Source organism: Neofelis nebulosa, chromosome X (genome assembly GCF_028018385.1).
Source record: "Neofelis nebulosa isolate mNeoNeb1 chromosome X, mNeoNeb1.pri, whole genome shotgun sequence".
NCBI lineage: Eukaryota > Metazoa > Chordata > Mammalia > Carnivora > Felidae > Neofelis > Neofelis nebulosa.
The window spans coordinates 39,206,326-39,221,823 of NC_080800.1; the positions used below are offsets into that span (position 1 = coordinate 39,206,326).

Genomic DNA, 15,498 nt, shown 5'->3' on the forward strand with positions numbered 1-15,498 from the left:
AGAGAATGTTATGAAAAGTTACATGCCAACAAATTGGACAACCTGAAACAGGAAGAAATAGAAAATTTGAACAGACTGATTACCAGCAAGGAAATCGAGTCAGTGATCAAAGAACTGCCAACAGGCCAAAGTCTAAGACCAGATGGCTTCACAGGTGAATTCTACCAAACATTTGAAGAAGGGGTAATACCTATTCTTCTCAAACTCTTCCGAAAAACAGAAAAGGAAGGAAAACTTCCAAACTCATTCTATGAGGCCAGCATTACCCAGACACCAAAACCAGATAAAGACGCCACAAAAAATGAGTACAGGCCAATATCTCTGATGAACACAGATGCAAAAATCTTCAACAAAATACTAGCAAACCAAAATCCAGCAATACATTAAAAAAATCATTCACCATGATCAAGTGGGGTTTATTCCTGGGTTGCCAGGGTGGTTCAATATTCGCCAATCAATCAACATGATACATCACACCAATAAAAGAAAGGATAAAAGCCGTGTGATTGTTTCAATAGATGTAGAAAAAGCACTCGACAAAGTACAACATCCATTCATGATACAGCCCTCAACAAAGTAGGTTTAGGGGGAACATACCAACATAACAAAGGGGGCTTACATGAAAAACCCAGAGCGAACATCATACTCAATGGGGAAAATCTAAGAGCTTACCCCATAAGGTCAGGAATCAGACAAGGACGTTCACTCTCGCCACTTTTATTCAATATAGTACTGGAATACTTAGCCACAGCAGTTAGACAACAAAAAGAAATAAAAGGCATCCAAACTTCTAAGAAGTAAAACTTCCATTATTTGCGGACGACATGATGGCATATACAGAAAACCCTAAAGACTCCACCAAAAACCTACTCGAACGGATGAAAAAATTCAATAAATTCAGAGGATACAGAATCAATGTATAGAAATCTGTTGAATTTCTATATAATAAAAGTGAAGCAGCAGAAAGAGAAATTAACAATCCCGTTTACAATTGCACCAAAAATAATAAAGTACCCAGGAATAAACTTAACCAAGAGGTACAAGGCCTGTATTTTGAAAACACTGAGGAAAGAAATTAAAGATGACACATAGAAATGAAAAGACATTCCACGCTCATGGATTGGTAGAACAAATACTGTTAAAATGTCTATCCTACACAAAGCAATCTACACATTTAATGCAATCCCTATTAAAATACCAACAGCATTTTTCACAGAACTGGAAGAAACAATCCTAAAGTTTATATGGAACCACAAAACACCCCAAATGGCCAAAGCAACCTTGAAAAAGAAAAGCAAAGCTGGAGACATCACAATTCCAGACTTGAAGTCATACTACAAAGCTGTATTAATCAAAACAGTATGGTACTGGCACAAAAACAGACACACAAATCAATGGAAGAGAACAGAAAACCCAGAAATAAACCCACAATTGTATGGTCAATTAATCTATGAAAAAGGAAGAAAGAATATGAAACAGGAAAAAAAGTCTCTTCAACAAATGGTGCTGGGAAAACTGGTCAGCACAAGGATGAAACTGGCCCACTTTCTTACATCATACACAAAATTAAACCAAAATGAATTAAAGACCTAAATGTGAGACCTGAAACCATAAAAGTCCTAGAAGAGAGAACAGGCAGTAATCTGACAGTGGCTGTAGCAACATTTGTCTAGATAGGTCTCCTGAGGCAAGGGAGATAAAAGCAAAAATAAACTATTGAGGCTACATCAAAATAAAAAGCTCCTGCACAGTGAAGGAAACAATCGACAAACCTAAAAGGCAACTATCGAATAGGAGAAGATATTTGCAAATGACCTATGTGATAAAGAGTTAGTATCCAAAATATATAAAGACCTTATGCAAATCAATACCTAGAAACCAAATAATCCAGTTTAAAAAATGGGAAGAAGAAATGAACAGACACTTCTCCAAAGAAGACATCCAGATGGCCAACAGACACATGAAAAGATGCTCAACATCACTCACCATCAGGGAAATGCAAATCAAAGCCACACTGAGATACCACCTCACGCCGGTCAGAGTGGCCAAAATGAACAAATCAGGAAACTACACGTGCTAGAGAGGATGCGGAGAAATGGGAACCCTCTGGCACTGTTGGTGGGAATGCGAACTGGTGCAGCCACTGTGGAAAACTGAATGGAGGTTCTTCAGAAAGAAAGAGAACTACCCTATGACCCTGTACTCACACCACTGGGTATTTACCCCTGAAATACAAAAACACTGGGGCGCCTGGGTGGCGCAGTCGGTTAAGCGTCCGACTTCAGCCAGGTCACGATCTCGCGGTCCGTGAGTTCGAGCCCCGCGTCAGGCTCTGGGCTGATGGCTCGGAGCCTGGAGCCTGTTTCCGATTCTGTGTCTCCCTCTCTCTCTGCCCCTCCCCCGTTCATGCTCTGTCTCTCTCTGTCCCAAAAATAAATAAAAAATGTTGAAAAAAAAAATGAAAAAAAAAAAAAAAACAAAAAAAAAACACTAATTCAAGGGAATATATGTGCCCCTGTGTTTATTGTAGCCCCTATGTTTATTATATTTACCTGCAACAGCCGAATTATGGAAGCAGCTCAAAGGCCCATAGGTAGGTGAACTGATAAAGAAGATGTGGTACAGAAATACAAGGGAATATTATTCGTCTGTAAAAAAAGACTGAAATCTGGCCATTTGCAGCAACGTGGATGGAGCTAGAGAGTATAATACTAAGCAAAATAAGGCAGCCAAAGACCAATACCGTGTGATCTCACTCGTATGTGGCATTTAAGAAACAAAACAAATGAGAAAAGGAGAGACAGAGAGAGAAGCAAACCAAGAGAGAGACTCTTAACTATAGAGAACAAACTGATGGTTGGTGACCGGAGGGGAGGTGAGTGGAGGGATGGGCAAAATAGGTGATGGGGATTATGGAGGGCACTTGTGATGAGCACCGGGTGCCATATGGAAGTGCTGAATCACTCTATTGTACACCTGAAACTAATAGAACACTGTAGGTTAACTCTACTGGAATTAAAATTAAAACAATTTTAAAAAAGCAAAAAAAAAAAAAAACCCTCAGTAAACGTACACTTAAGGTTTGTGCGTTTCATTGAACATGAATTTTATAGAAAAAGAAAAAAACTGTAAATGTTAAGCATGCTGAAACATCTAGAGGGAAGTTAACTGATGTCTATAACTGTCTTTGACATGCACCAAAACTGAGATTTAACGGATGGATAGAGGGATGTAGAAATAGAAATGTGTAATAAAGCAAATATAGTAAAATGTTAGTGATACACTTAAATAGTAGGTATGTGAATGGTCACTCTTCTGTACCCCGTTCCCTTCAAATTTTCTGAGTGTTTTAACATTTCCCTAAAATGTTGGGGGGATGGGGCGCCTGGGTGCCTCCATCGGTTGAGCGTCCGACTTCGGCTCAGGTGACGATCTCACGGTTCCTGAGTTCGAGCCCCGCGCTGGGCTCTGTGCAGATGGCTCGGAGCCTGGGGCCTGCTTCGGATTCTGTGTCTCCCTCTCTCTCTGCCCCTCCCCTGCTCATGCTCTGTCTCTCTCTGTCAAAAATAAACATTAAAAATTTTTTAATAAAAAAATTAAAAAAAAATAAAATGTTGGGGAGAAATGAATGGGTAAGACCTCATCGCTAACTTGATAAGCATTTGAAAATTATAAAAACTACTCCATCCCAAAATTTAATTTTAAAGCTCTAGAGTTTTATTAACATTAACATGAAATATTCTGGCCTGCAATATAAGAATTTTAAGCAAAAGCATATTAAATTTATCCTACTCTAATCAATAATCAGAGCAGAGCATCAAGTGGAAGAATCTCGCACCCTGTTCTAGGATTCTGAGCCTCTTGACTTTTGCTCAGTACATCCTGCCAGCATTTGTCATTCGTTCTTTCTGGAAACAGAAGCAAGAAATCAAAAATGTTCTGTGCTTTTTGCCCAGGATTTTTGCTTTATTTGTTGGGGTTCTATTTGGTTTTTTAGTTTTTTTTTTTAATTGCTCATTGTTTAAAAAAAAAAAGTATGTGTCAAAGAATGAGGCATGGTCTGTTTCAAGCCACTTGAAGTGCACCTTGCTGGGATGTCTTCAAAGGATACACAATCCTTCAAATAGTTACGTAAAAATATATGTACGCATAACCTTTCGGTATTTTCATAAAAAGGATCACATCACACGGACTTCTGAATTTTGCCTTATCTACACAACCACACAACTTACATATGGCGGCCGTTAGTGTTCACCAATCTCTGGTTTCTCTCGTTCTTCTGCATACAGGGGCAGGGCCATGTGGCTAGTACAGGTCACTGCACTGAGAGTGTAAACGAGATGTAGCTCCTCCCAGCTGCGCGTCTGGTGGGCCGGACCCTCCAAAATTCTCTCTCCGGCCCACTGATCAGTGACATTCAAGGCAGGGGCTGTTTTGTTAGCCTCAGTCCCTGTGTGACTGCAATGAACAATGTTTCCCCCACAACCACAATGGAGACACAGAGTGAGAGGGAAATCAACTTATGTTGCTTTACTTCCCGGAGATTTGGGGGGGGGGGATTAGTTGTTACTGTAGCATGACTTAGCTACTCCTCACCGATACACTGACTGTTTCTTCAGGTGTGCATATGTGGTCTATTTCATCCTTTCTTATGGCCAAATAGTACTGTCTTAAACTGATGCAGTAGGATGTATCCAACTATTCCCCTGTTGTTGGGCATTTGATGTTTGCAAATGTCTGCTATTACGAAGCGTGCCACAATAAATATTACATGCGGGTGTGCGTGCACACACAAAGATCTCTTACAATCCACCGGTGAGATTTTTTTTTTTTCTGAATACACAAATTTCTGAGAGTGCGATTACTAGGTAAAAGGTTCTAAACATTAGACAGATACACCAACTGTCCTCCCAAAAGAAAAGCTGAACAAATTTAAAATTCCCATCACTAGAAAATGAGAGTACCTGTTATCCTATATGCTCATCTGGAGTCAGTTATGTTCTTTTTTTTTTTTTTTTTAATGTTTTTACTTATTTTTGGGAGAGAGAGAGCGAGCGAGCGAGGGAGGGGCAGAGAGGGAAGGAGACACAGAATCCAAAGCAGGTTCTAGGCTCTGAGCTGTCAGCACAGAGCCTGACACGGGGCTCGAATCTGTGAACCATGATCGTGACCTGAGCTGAAGTTGGACGCTTAACCGACTGAACCACCCGGGTGTCCAGTTATATTATTCTTTAAAAACGATGCCAGTACGACAGGTGGCAATTAGATGTCACTGTTGCCTCAGCTTGCACTGTGTGATTGGTCATCTTTTCAGGGGTTTATTATTTTTTTTTATTATTTTTTTTTGACGTTTATTTTTTTTTGAGACAGAGAGAGACAGAGCATGAATGGGGGAGGGGCAGGGAGAGAGGGAGACATAGAATCTGAAGCAGGCTCCAGGCTCCGAGCTGTCCACACAGAACCCGACGCGGGGCTCAAACTCACAAACCGTGAGATCGTGACCTGAGCCGAAGTCAGACGCTTAACCAACTGAGCCACCCAGGCGCCCCAAGGGGTTTAAAGGCTATTTGTGTTTTTTCTGTGAACTGCCTATTCCTGTGTCCTTGACTCATTTTTGTCTGTTGATTTTATGGGAGATTTTCATAAATCCTTAACGTTAATTCCTGGTTCTGTTATTAGTTGTAAATGTCTTCTCTCTCAGTCTGTCCCTCATCTTCTGAGTTTGCTTATTGCTATAGAGAAACATAACATTTTCCTGTAGTCAATACGGTCAACTTTTCCTTTATGGCTTTTGGAAACTGCCCTACCACAAAAGAAAAAGGCATTAAACGTTGCCCAATCAGTGGTCACAAGAGCTTTTATTAATAATCCGTTCTTTCTCCATTGGTTTGAAAAATTCTCCATCTCTTACATTAAAACCCATAAAAATGTGTCTATACTGTATTTTACTGGTATCCTCTACTAGTAGGTCACAATGTTTTCAAATATCTACAAATGATATAAAGTCTGGTCTCTAGAGTTTCAGACTCTACTTTTTCAACATGTTCTCAATACTCTAATTTCTTCGAAGGACTTCATAATCTATCAGCCAATTTCTCTCCCCCAACCCCGCAAAACAAAACCACATCTAACAACAGCAACCACCAAAATCCACATTGTAATTCTGACTGCAACTATTTCAAACCTACAGATTAATTTGCACACGTTAGAATTGTGACAGCAGGGGCACCTGCGTACTTCAGTCCGTTACGTGTCCGACTTTAGCTCAGGTCGTGATCTCACGGTTCGAGAGTTCAAGCTCCACATCAGGTTCCGTACTGACAGAGCAGAGTCTGCTTGGGATTCTGCCTCCCTCTATCTCTCTGCCCCTCCCCTGCTTGATCTCCATCTCTATCTCAAAATAAATAAAATGAAAAAAAAAAAAAAGAATTTTGACAACTGTTTTCCCATATATATATGGGATATATATATATGGGATATATATATGGGATATATATATGGGACATAACATATAATATATATATGGGATATATATATGGGATATAACAAAGCTTTGAAAATTGTATTCATTTTAGTCTTCCACATTTCTTGCAGTTTATTCCCAAGTATTTCATAACTTTTGTTGCTATACTGAATAGTGCCCCCCGCCCTTACATAACATTTCCTAACTGGTTGTTACTGGTACAAAGCAAATCTACTGCCTTTTGTATACTTTCCCTGTATTTAGTTACTTTCTTGAATCCTCTTACTAGTTTTAACCATTTTTAAATTTAGTCTTCTGGATTTTTAGGTACACAATCATGTTTAGGTTGTAATTTAAAAATCAGCCTTCAGTTCGAATTTAAAAATCAGCCTTCGGTTCTATGTTGGGCTATTTATACAGTGATTCCTAAATGCCTATTTCCGTTATACCTGGGGTAACAAAATAATGGAATTTTATGGTTGGAAGGGACATCATAGTGATCTAATCCATGGGTTAGTCAAGTAAGTACCTACTAGGATACACAAGTAAGATACACGGGAGAAGGTGTTAAGACAATAAGGAATTCCAGAGCCTGGGAAGAAATGCAGAAAACAGGCTACCACTCTCCTCCCAATGGACTGCTTCTTGCCATGAGGAAAAGCAGGGCTCAGTTTCATGTTTTTCAATAGGCGCTAGGTATGTAAGGTTTTTGTTGCAATTCCTAACTTTATAAAACATTAAACAAAAGCCAAACTAAATACAATTGCCAGCTTCCGATCTAGGAACTTCACTGAAGCTAATCCAATACCCTCATTTAAGGCAACCGAAACTCAGAAACGTGTGTCAGAGATTGCAAAAGTAGCAGACTGTAGGCGAGGGCTTTGTATTCCGTTTAGCTGTTCGGTGGGTCAGAAAAGTATTTACAGAGTGCTGAGACTATGCAAGTGTTTTGCTTGGTGTGGTTACAGACGGAGTTCGGTACCTGACGTCCACATTTTATGTTCTCTCTCTGGCTCATCTTGGCTTGGATTTGCTATCATGGCAAATTAAAGGGTACCTTTTAATATTTTTTTAAGTTGATTTATTTTGAGACAGAGAGAGAGCGCGCGCGTGCAAGAGAGAGAGCGCACACGCACGAGCAGGGAAGGGGCAGAGAAAGAGAGAAAGAGGGAAAGAGGGAGAGAATCCCAAGCAGGTTCCATGCTGTGAGCACAGAGCCTGATGCGGGGCTCAAACCCATGAACCAGGAGATCATGACCTGAAGCAAAACCAAAAGTCGGATGGCTGAACCGACTGAGACACTCGGGTGCCCCCGAAAAGGGTACCTTTTACATCACCCTTCCATGTTGGGGGAAATTCCCCTATTGTGTCCCCCGTCACTCAACATGGAAGTCAGAGCTCAATTTCCCAGCCTTTCTTGCAGTTAGAAACAGGCGGGTGACCCGGGCTCGGCCAATCAGGGAAGCTTGCATAAGACTTTGACTTGGAAGGGATTAACGGGGGGAAACCAGGTAGGTGTAGACCATGTTTGGTTTCAGCCAGTTTTCAGCAGTGGCAAAGGACGCCAGAAGTGGTGGTTAAGGGATGGCTGTGGTAAAACCGAGTTCTTGGCAGTGGTAACAGAGGCCATTTTCCCATCAGACAAGTTCTCGGGGCCCAGTTCTGGGCACTGTTCCTAGAATTTAGTTTCAGGCTTATTTCTCGAGTCCTTCCAAAGATACTGTGAACTACTCAGGATCCTTTTAATAAAATTCCTTTTCTGCTTAACTAGCCAGAGAAGATTCTGCTTTTTAAAAAAACTAAGCCCTCACCAATACAAGGAACACCATCAGGCGGGGACAGAATTGAATCAAAGATCTTGGTCTTTTTGATTCCCAGGCCAGTGTCTCTCCTATGATGTCACCTTATTTATACTTAATGCTTTAAGGAAGGTTCAAAACGTGGTCTTCAAAAGATATATGCGGGGGCTCCCATCTCAAAGATACGTTATGAACACTGTCAAAACGTCTTATTTTGGTTCATGATGAGAGCAGACATTCGAGCACTTTTGGAATTTGTCTTCGTTTCTGCTTGTGTTCATCGAGATTCGTAGACGAGTCGCTTCCTTAAAAGATGTCAGACTTACAATAAAAACACCCATAACAATGTACGCCGAGTCGTTCAAATAAAGATAGAGCGAAACCACATCAAGGGAGAGATAACTGTCTGAGATAAATCAGGATGAGATCATTACAATGTTCTAAGCACCAAATTTATAATTCTTCTTCCTTGAAGTAAAGGACACTAATGGGGCAGATTATAACAATGTTTCCCAACCTTGGTCCACCAACAATGACGTTTATTTTCCACCTTCGTGGCCTCCAAGTTTCTCAAGCGTTTCTTCCAACCTCATTTATTAAACAATGTTTTCAATGACCTCATCCTAGAAAAATCTACAACCTAATTGAAATACTGAAAATAAGACACAGATTTCTATTACTATGTTTGGTGACACAGAGTGGCAACTGTTGGGACAAAGGGTTTTCGTTTTCTAGTGCTCGTCATATGCTACAGCATGCTACATAAAGAACTTTCTGTACGTCATCAGATGTATTCGTTGCCACAGCTCTGTGTAGTGGGTATCAGCATCCCCATTTTACAGGTGAAAACATTGTTCGGCAACTTGCTCGAGGCCGCCAAGCTGACAAATGGTAGTCGAGATTTGGATTCAGGCCAGCAAGTCCAAAGTCACATCTATTTATATTGTACTACCTCTCCCAGGAAGAATTTTAATTTTACAAGAGAGAAAATGTTCTCGAGACTCTCAATCTTAGAAGGGGTTTATTACATGGATGGTCACAGGAAATCTCCCGACCTTACAATTGACGAGGGGTGGGGGGTTCTGAGGGAGAAGTATGTAACAACTTACTATGTGCATTGAGGCCTCAGACACTGGGTCCCGGAGGTATCTGGGAAAGACAAAAGGGTGAGCTGGGCATGGGCCTTGCCCTCTGGGACCTCTCCCCAGGTGGGGAGAAAAGGTGAGCACACAGAAAACCAAAATATACACTGGCTACATAGGGCAGGTTTCGCTTCCAGTAGGTAGGTCAAGGCTTGGGGAGGGGGCCGGAGAGAGGGACTGACCACACCTTCCCTGGCATGGGGCCCTTGCTGCTGCTCTGAATGCAAGGCCCACATGGGGAAGCCTCGCCCCTGCCATGTTCCCGGTTACGCAGAACACTGGACCTTCCCAGCTCCCTGCTGAAATCTGCCCATCGGGCATCTGAGGCTCTGAGAAGGGCCTCTCTGCACGTTCCTGGGTGACAATCAGCGACTCTCAGAGGCCAATCTGACAGACCCTGAAGAGGCATTAAGTAGTGACCCCCACAGGGCAGAAGAGAAATATTCCCTCTCCAAACTGCCTCCTGTTTTCACCTGTCCCTGGGTTCCTTCGGGTCATTTTGGAAGCGATGATCTCAAGAAGGCCCACACATTAATCCATTGGTCGGTTATCAATTGTGGCATCTTATGCAGAGGTGGTTTATTAGCCCCGACTCTCAAGGTTTCCCTGAGAGAGGCACAAATCTCTGAGAAGGGAAGTGCCTGGGGCTTGGACCACTGCCCCAGAAGCAGGTGGAGGCTCTGAGTCCCCAGGTATACACGGGGACTGCCAGGTATGTAAGAAGGGGAGAGACTCGGGGCCCACACAAGTGAAGCCTGGAGGCCTATGCCACAATCCTGGCTCTGCCTGCCTACTCTACTCTTGCAATGCGCGTAGTTGAAAGGGGAACACTTTATGAGTGTATCTATAAACCAACATTTTAAGGGTTTCGGAACGGCAGTGCCTAGAAAGGGCCTCAGAGACCATCGTACGGGCAGAAGCGAGGCGCAGGTAGGTGAAGTTGAGTTGCGCAGGTCATTTGGCTAGTGAGGATCAGGCCTGGCTCTCTCTGGACTCCCTTGCAGTCAGAGACAGACCGCCCCTCCCCAGTGCAAGGCAAGCAATTATCTATTTGTTCACCGCAGGCTTTCGACTGAACGGTCCCAAGAAATAGGGCCACTCGTTAGATTATTCAACAAACATCTACTGTGCTTGGCAGGAGCCAGCGACGGAGGCCAGGAAGTAAACAACTCAACAGGGGCTACCCGTGGGTAGTAGACGAAATGCATTTGGTACCACGTGTGGCCCATAGTAAGTGCTGGATAAATGGGGACTTCTATAAAAGTCTTCTTGTGAGGTGAGGTAAGGCGCGGGGGCAGGCAAGGGTCAGACGATGACCAAACTCACACGAAACACCAAAAGGCCGGGATTTGCTCTGGAGACAACGAGGACGCAGGATTTAGAGGAGAGGAATGACATCATCAGATTTCAGGAAGGTTCCTCTGGCAACACTTGGGCGGATGAGAGTAAGGAAAAGGAGACTGAGCTGCACAGTTCACAAGAGAGCCTAAGTGAACGATGGTAAAGAGCTGAGCCACAACAATGAAGCTGGGGTTGGAGAGAAGTTAGCTTAAGAAGCAGTTTCGGGGGAGCCTGGGGGGGCTCAGTCGGTTGAGTGTCTGACTTCGGCTCGGGTCATGATCTCACTGTTCATGAGCTCGAACCCCGCGTCGGGCTCTGCGCGGACAGCTCGGAGCCTGGAGCCTGCTTCTGCTTCTGTCTCCCTCTCTCTGCCCTCCCCCACTCACTCTCTCTCAAAATAAAAAACATTAAAATTTTTTTTAATTTTTATTTTTTGTAACGTTTACTTATCTTCTAGAGAGAGAGAGAAAGAGAGTGCTAGCGGGGGAGGGGCAGAGAGAGAGAGGGAGACACAGAATCCAAAGCAGGCTCCAGGCTCTGAGCTGTCAGCACAGGGCCCAACGTGGGGCTTGAACTCACGACCCACAAGATCATGACCTGAGATGAAGTTGGATGCTTACCCGACTGAGACACCTAAGCGCCTCCCAAAAAAATTTTTTTATATATATATATTTTTTTTAACGTTTATTTATTTTTGAGACAGAGAGAGAGACAGAGCATGAACGGGGGAGGGGCAGAGAGAGAGGGAGACACAGAATCGGAAGGAGGCTCCAGGCTCCGAGCCATCAGCCCAGAGCCTGACGCGGGGCTCGAACTCACAGACCGCGAGATCGTGACCTGGCTGAAGTCGGACGCTTAACCGACTGCGCCACCCAGGCGCCCCCCAAAAAAATTTTTTTAAAAAGAAGTACAGTTTTGGGGCGGTGGGGTGGCTCAGTCGGCTGGGTGTCCGACTTCGGCTCAGGTCATCATCTCACAGTCCGTGAGCTCGAGCCCCGCGTCGGGCTCCGTGCTAACAGCTCAGAGCCTGAAGCCTGCTTCGGATTCTGCGTCTCCCTCTCTCTTTGCCCCTCTCCTGCTCATGCTCTCTCTCTGTCTCAAAATAAATAAAAACATTAAAAAAAAAGTAAGTATAGTTTCAAGGTGGGTAGGAGAGGTCAAGACAGAAGAGAAGACAGAGAAAAGTCAGGCCCTGGCCCCGGGCCCTGGGCACAAGTGTGGTGGCTATTACCAAGATAGGGTCCCCAGGTACAACTTTAGAGGAGAAGAAAATGAGGTCAACTGAGAAAAAGTTATTTTGGGATGCCTAAGGCACATCCAATGGGGAAATGTCCTGGAGGCATTCATATTTCCAGATGTACAGCTCAAGAGAAGGGTCTGAGCTTGAGGACCGAGTAGGCAGAAATCAGCCCCGAGGCAGCAGTCAAAGCAGTGAGGGCAGGATGAGATGTGGCCACTCAACGAATTTTCATTCCGGCCCTACTACGTGCCAGACACTGTAAAAAGTGCTGAGGCTCAAGCAGAAAACCAGGAAGGGAGTGTCCCTGCTCTCCAAGAGGTCACCTTCTGGTGAGAAGAGTCGGAACACACACCCAGACATACACACGTAAATAAGTGAAAGAAAAACATGAGCTAGTGAGAGCACCCAGAACTAAATCTTGTGTGGTGTGACGGAGACTGGCCGTGAGTTCCTTCGCCTTTGCCTGGGAAAGGGTGTAAGGAACAAAAGAGAGAGAGGTGAAGGGGTGCCTGGGTGGCTCAGTCGGCTGAGCGTCCGACTTTGCCTCAGGTCACGATCTCGCGGTTCATGGGTTCGAGCCCCTACGGCGCGGACAGGGAGGAGCCTGCTTTGGGTTCTGTGTCTCCCAATCTCTCTGCCCCCTCCCCCCTCGCGCTCGCTCTCGCTCTCTCTCTCTCTCTCTCTCTCTCTCAAAAATTAAGCTAGGGGCCCACAAGCACAGAAGGCACAGTGCCTGACCCCAAACATGTCATGTTGACCAGGACGTCCTGCCTCCTGATCTACATGCTCATCTGCAGACAGTGCCAGTTCGGCAGTTCGGCATTCCACTCGGGAACTATGACATTCGCTGAGCCCAGCGCTAGGTGCCGAGGATAGGGCCGTGAATAGGACCGTGGAGGTGCCTGGCCCTCAGGAACCTTCTCCGTTCTCACAGGAGAAGACACCCAAGCACACACGCGCCCATACGGCTGTCCAAATAGAGTAGCTGCAAGTTGTACTCAGCGCTGTGAAAACTACCAACGGAAGGGTAAGGATAACAGGGAGTGACAGGCTTTAGGCAGGATAATCAGAAAGAAAGCCCCGCAGAGGAAGTGCCGTTGAAGAGGCGTCTTAGGGGCGCCTGGGTGGCTCAGGAGGTCAAGCATCCGACTGCGGCTCGGGCCATGATCTCACGGTTCCTGAGTTCGAGTCCCGTGTCGGGCTCTGGGCTCATAGCTCAGAGCCTGCTTCAGATCCTCTGTCCCCCCACCCCTCTCTCTCTCTGCCCCTTCCTCACTCGCACTCGCTCTCGCTCTCAAAAATGAATAAGCATTAGAAAGAAAAAAAAAAAAAAAAACCTCTTAAGAGGAGTCTTGGAGTTTGCAGTGAAAAGGACCGTGGTATGGCACAATCTGTGTTCCAAGCGGAGGGAACAGCGCGCGCATAGGTTTGGAGGCGGGAAAGTGCTTGACGCGTCTGAGAAACTGAGCGGCAGCCAGCAAGGCCAGAGGACAGGGCTGGGGAACAAGAGGTGATAACAGTGGAAATACAAACAGAGTCACAACACTCGGGGCCCGGGCCGGCTGCACGAAGATGTCTGGGTCTTACCGTAAGCACGATGGCAGGGCACTGAAGGGTTCTGCCAGCCGGGCATGACCTGATCTGGTTTTCATCTTAAGGGATTCCCGGCCAGGAGAGGGTCTAAAGACGGGGGAGGGGAGGGGGAGGCGGTGCGGGGGGGGGGGGGGTTGCTGGTTCCTTCTGAGCACCCGACGCCTCGAGGCTGTCCTCAATCACACAGCCTGGCGGTCCTTTATTCCACCCACGGTTAGGGGTCAGGCCTCCATCTGCAGAGCAACTTTTCAAACTCCTTGGATCTCCTGCCTGGCCCAAGTGCCTCCCCCAAAGTCCCATCAACTCTCTAAAGTGTTTCCAACAGGCTCTGCTAGAGTGTTGGGAGAACGGATGCTTTTTCAAAAAGGACACAAAATAACCAAACAAAGCCACTCCCTCATCTCTGATGGAAATGTGTTTCCTCCCCTACTGCTTTCCATTAGTCCACGGCCTAAGCCATTGTCTTTGCTCTTTTCTCTGTCTCCGTTTATTTTCCAAAAGGCCACAAACATGTGTACTACTACGAACAATAACAAAGAGCCATGAGTTCTTATTGATCCCAGAAGGTTGGCGATGCCAAACAACAAAAATATGTCCCGACCGCTTCTCTCAAGAGAACATTTCGGGGACACAAAAGAGCTCTGTCAAAACAACACGGGAGGCTGGGGGGCACTTTGGGCCTGACGGTGGCCTCAGGTCACCAGGTACTGATGCAACAGGCGACTCCAGACGCAAAGTTGGAAGACCTCCCTGCCAGCCTCTCCTGGGCTCACATCCTCATTGGTCGGCAAGCGAGTTTCCTAAATAGCTCTCAGCCACTATTGTTTTCAGGAGCCAGAATTCTCAGCCTAAAGAGAAAGTCCTCTTTGTCCTCCCACCCCTGATTTAATTTACATTCTCCTGAACGCTCCATTCACTTCGCTTTCAAGGCTAAGAAGTCTCACAATTGTACTAGATCCTGAATTTGAATTTCCCTGGGTTTCCACCGTTTGGCAATGTGCCCGGGGTCAGCCACTGGACAGTCCCAGAATTCAGCTCTACCTTAGAGAAAACCTTTATTGTCCATGATCTCTTGGTACAGTTCTAACTACCGCTGTGTATTTTCCCCTCGATTTCTAGATTTTTAGGTTTTTCAAAACGTATGTATCACCTCTTGCCTGATAATGAGGACAAGTTTCCACTCTCTTTTCCAACTGGATCACATTCCTGGGGAGCTGGCCCTTCCTTTGTTCCCCAGATTTCGGAGAGGTGCCCTGAGCTGCATTTTCTTCTGCCTCTCTCACTCTGATGCACTCTCACAGCCACCCCTCAAGCCTTCATCGCCAAGATTCACAAGACAACAGAACTTTCAATGCTTTTGTCTCTCTGTTCTTGCCTACAAACTTCTTTTACGTGCAAATGCATAAATCTTTACTAGCAATGGGCCAAACTTGATCACAAAGGCATGGACCCAAAGAAATGTCAAGCCCTAACAACAACAACAATAACAATAATAAAAATACATAGTAAATTAGTTAGGAAGCACTAGGGAAGAAACTGTTCTTCGCTCTTTGGGGGATCTTGAAGGGCAAACAGATTATTGCTAGCACAATTCTGGCTTACCTGAATGTATTATAATCCACTCTCTTTGTAAGCTTGGGGTCAGCATTTCTAAATACCTGCTTGAGCTCTCTGGATTTTGATTGTTCTTCTTTCAGCTTTTGTAGGACAAGTTCAATGCTGCTCATAGGAAACTGGGGGGGAGGGGGGGAGAGAAGAAAGGAAGGTATTTAAACATGCCTGAGACACATGGGGCCCCGTCTTTCTGATGGCCAGCAAAGAGACTCCATGCTCTGAACTTGAAGGCAGCTGGGCACGGCTTTCCGTGGAGACCAACACAGAGAAGACAAGGCTAGAATTAAACCTCTTCAGTTACAGTTT

The 15,498-nt window shown here is 45.0% G+C and overlaps 1 protein-coding gene across 1 annotated transcript in view; it reads right to left on the minus strand.

Annotated features, from left to right (window-relative positions):
- EFHC2 (EF-hand domain containing 2) overlaps window positions 1–15,498 on the minus strand; it is a 204,501-nt gene that overhangs the window by 69,061 nt on the left and 119,942 nt on the right. Inside the window, exon 11 of the mRNA XM_058714481.1 lies at window positions 15,181–15,311. Coding sequence (XP_058570464.1) covers window positions 15,181–15,311 — 131 coding nt within the window. The remainder of the gene's footprint in view (window positions 1–15,180; window positions 15,312–15,498) is intronic.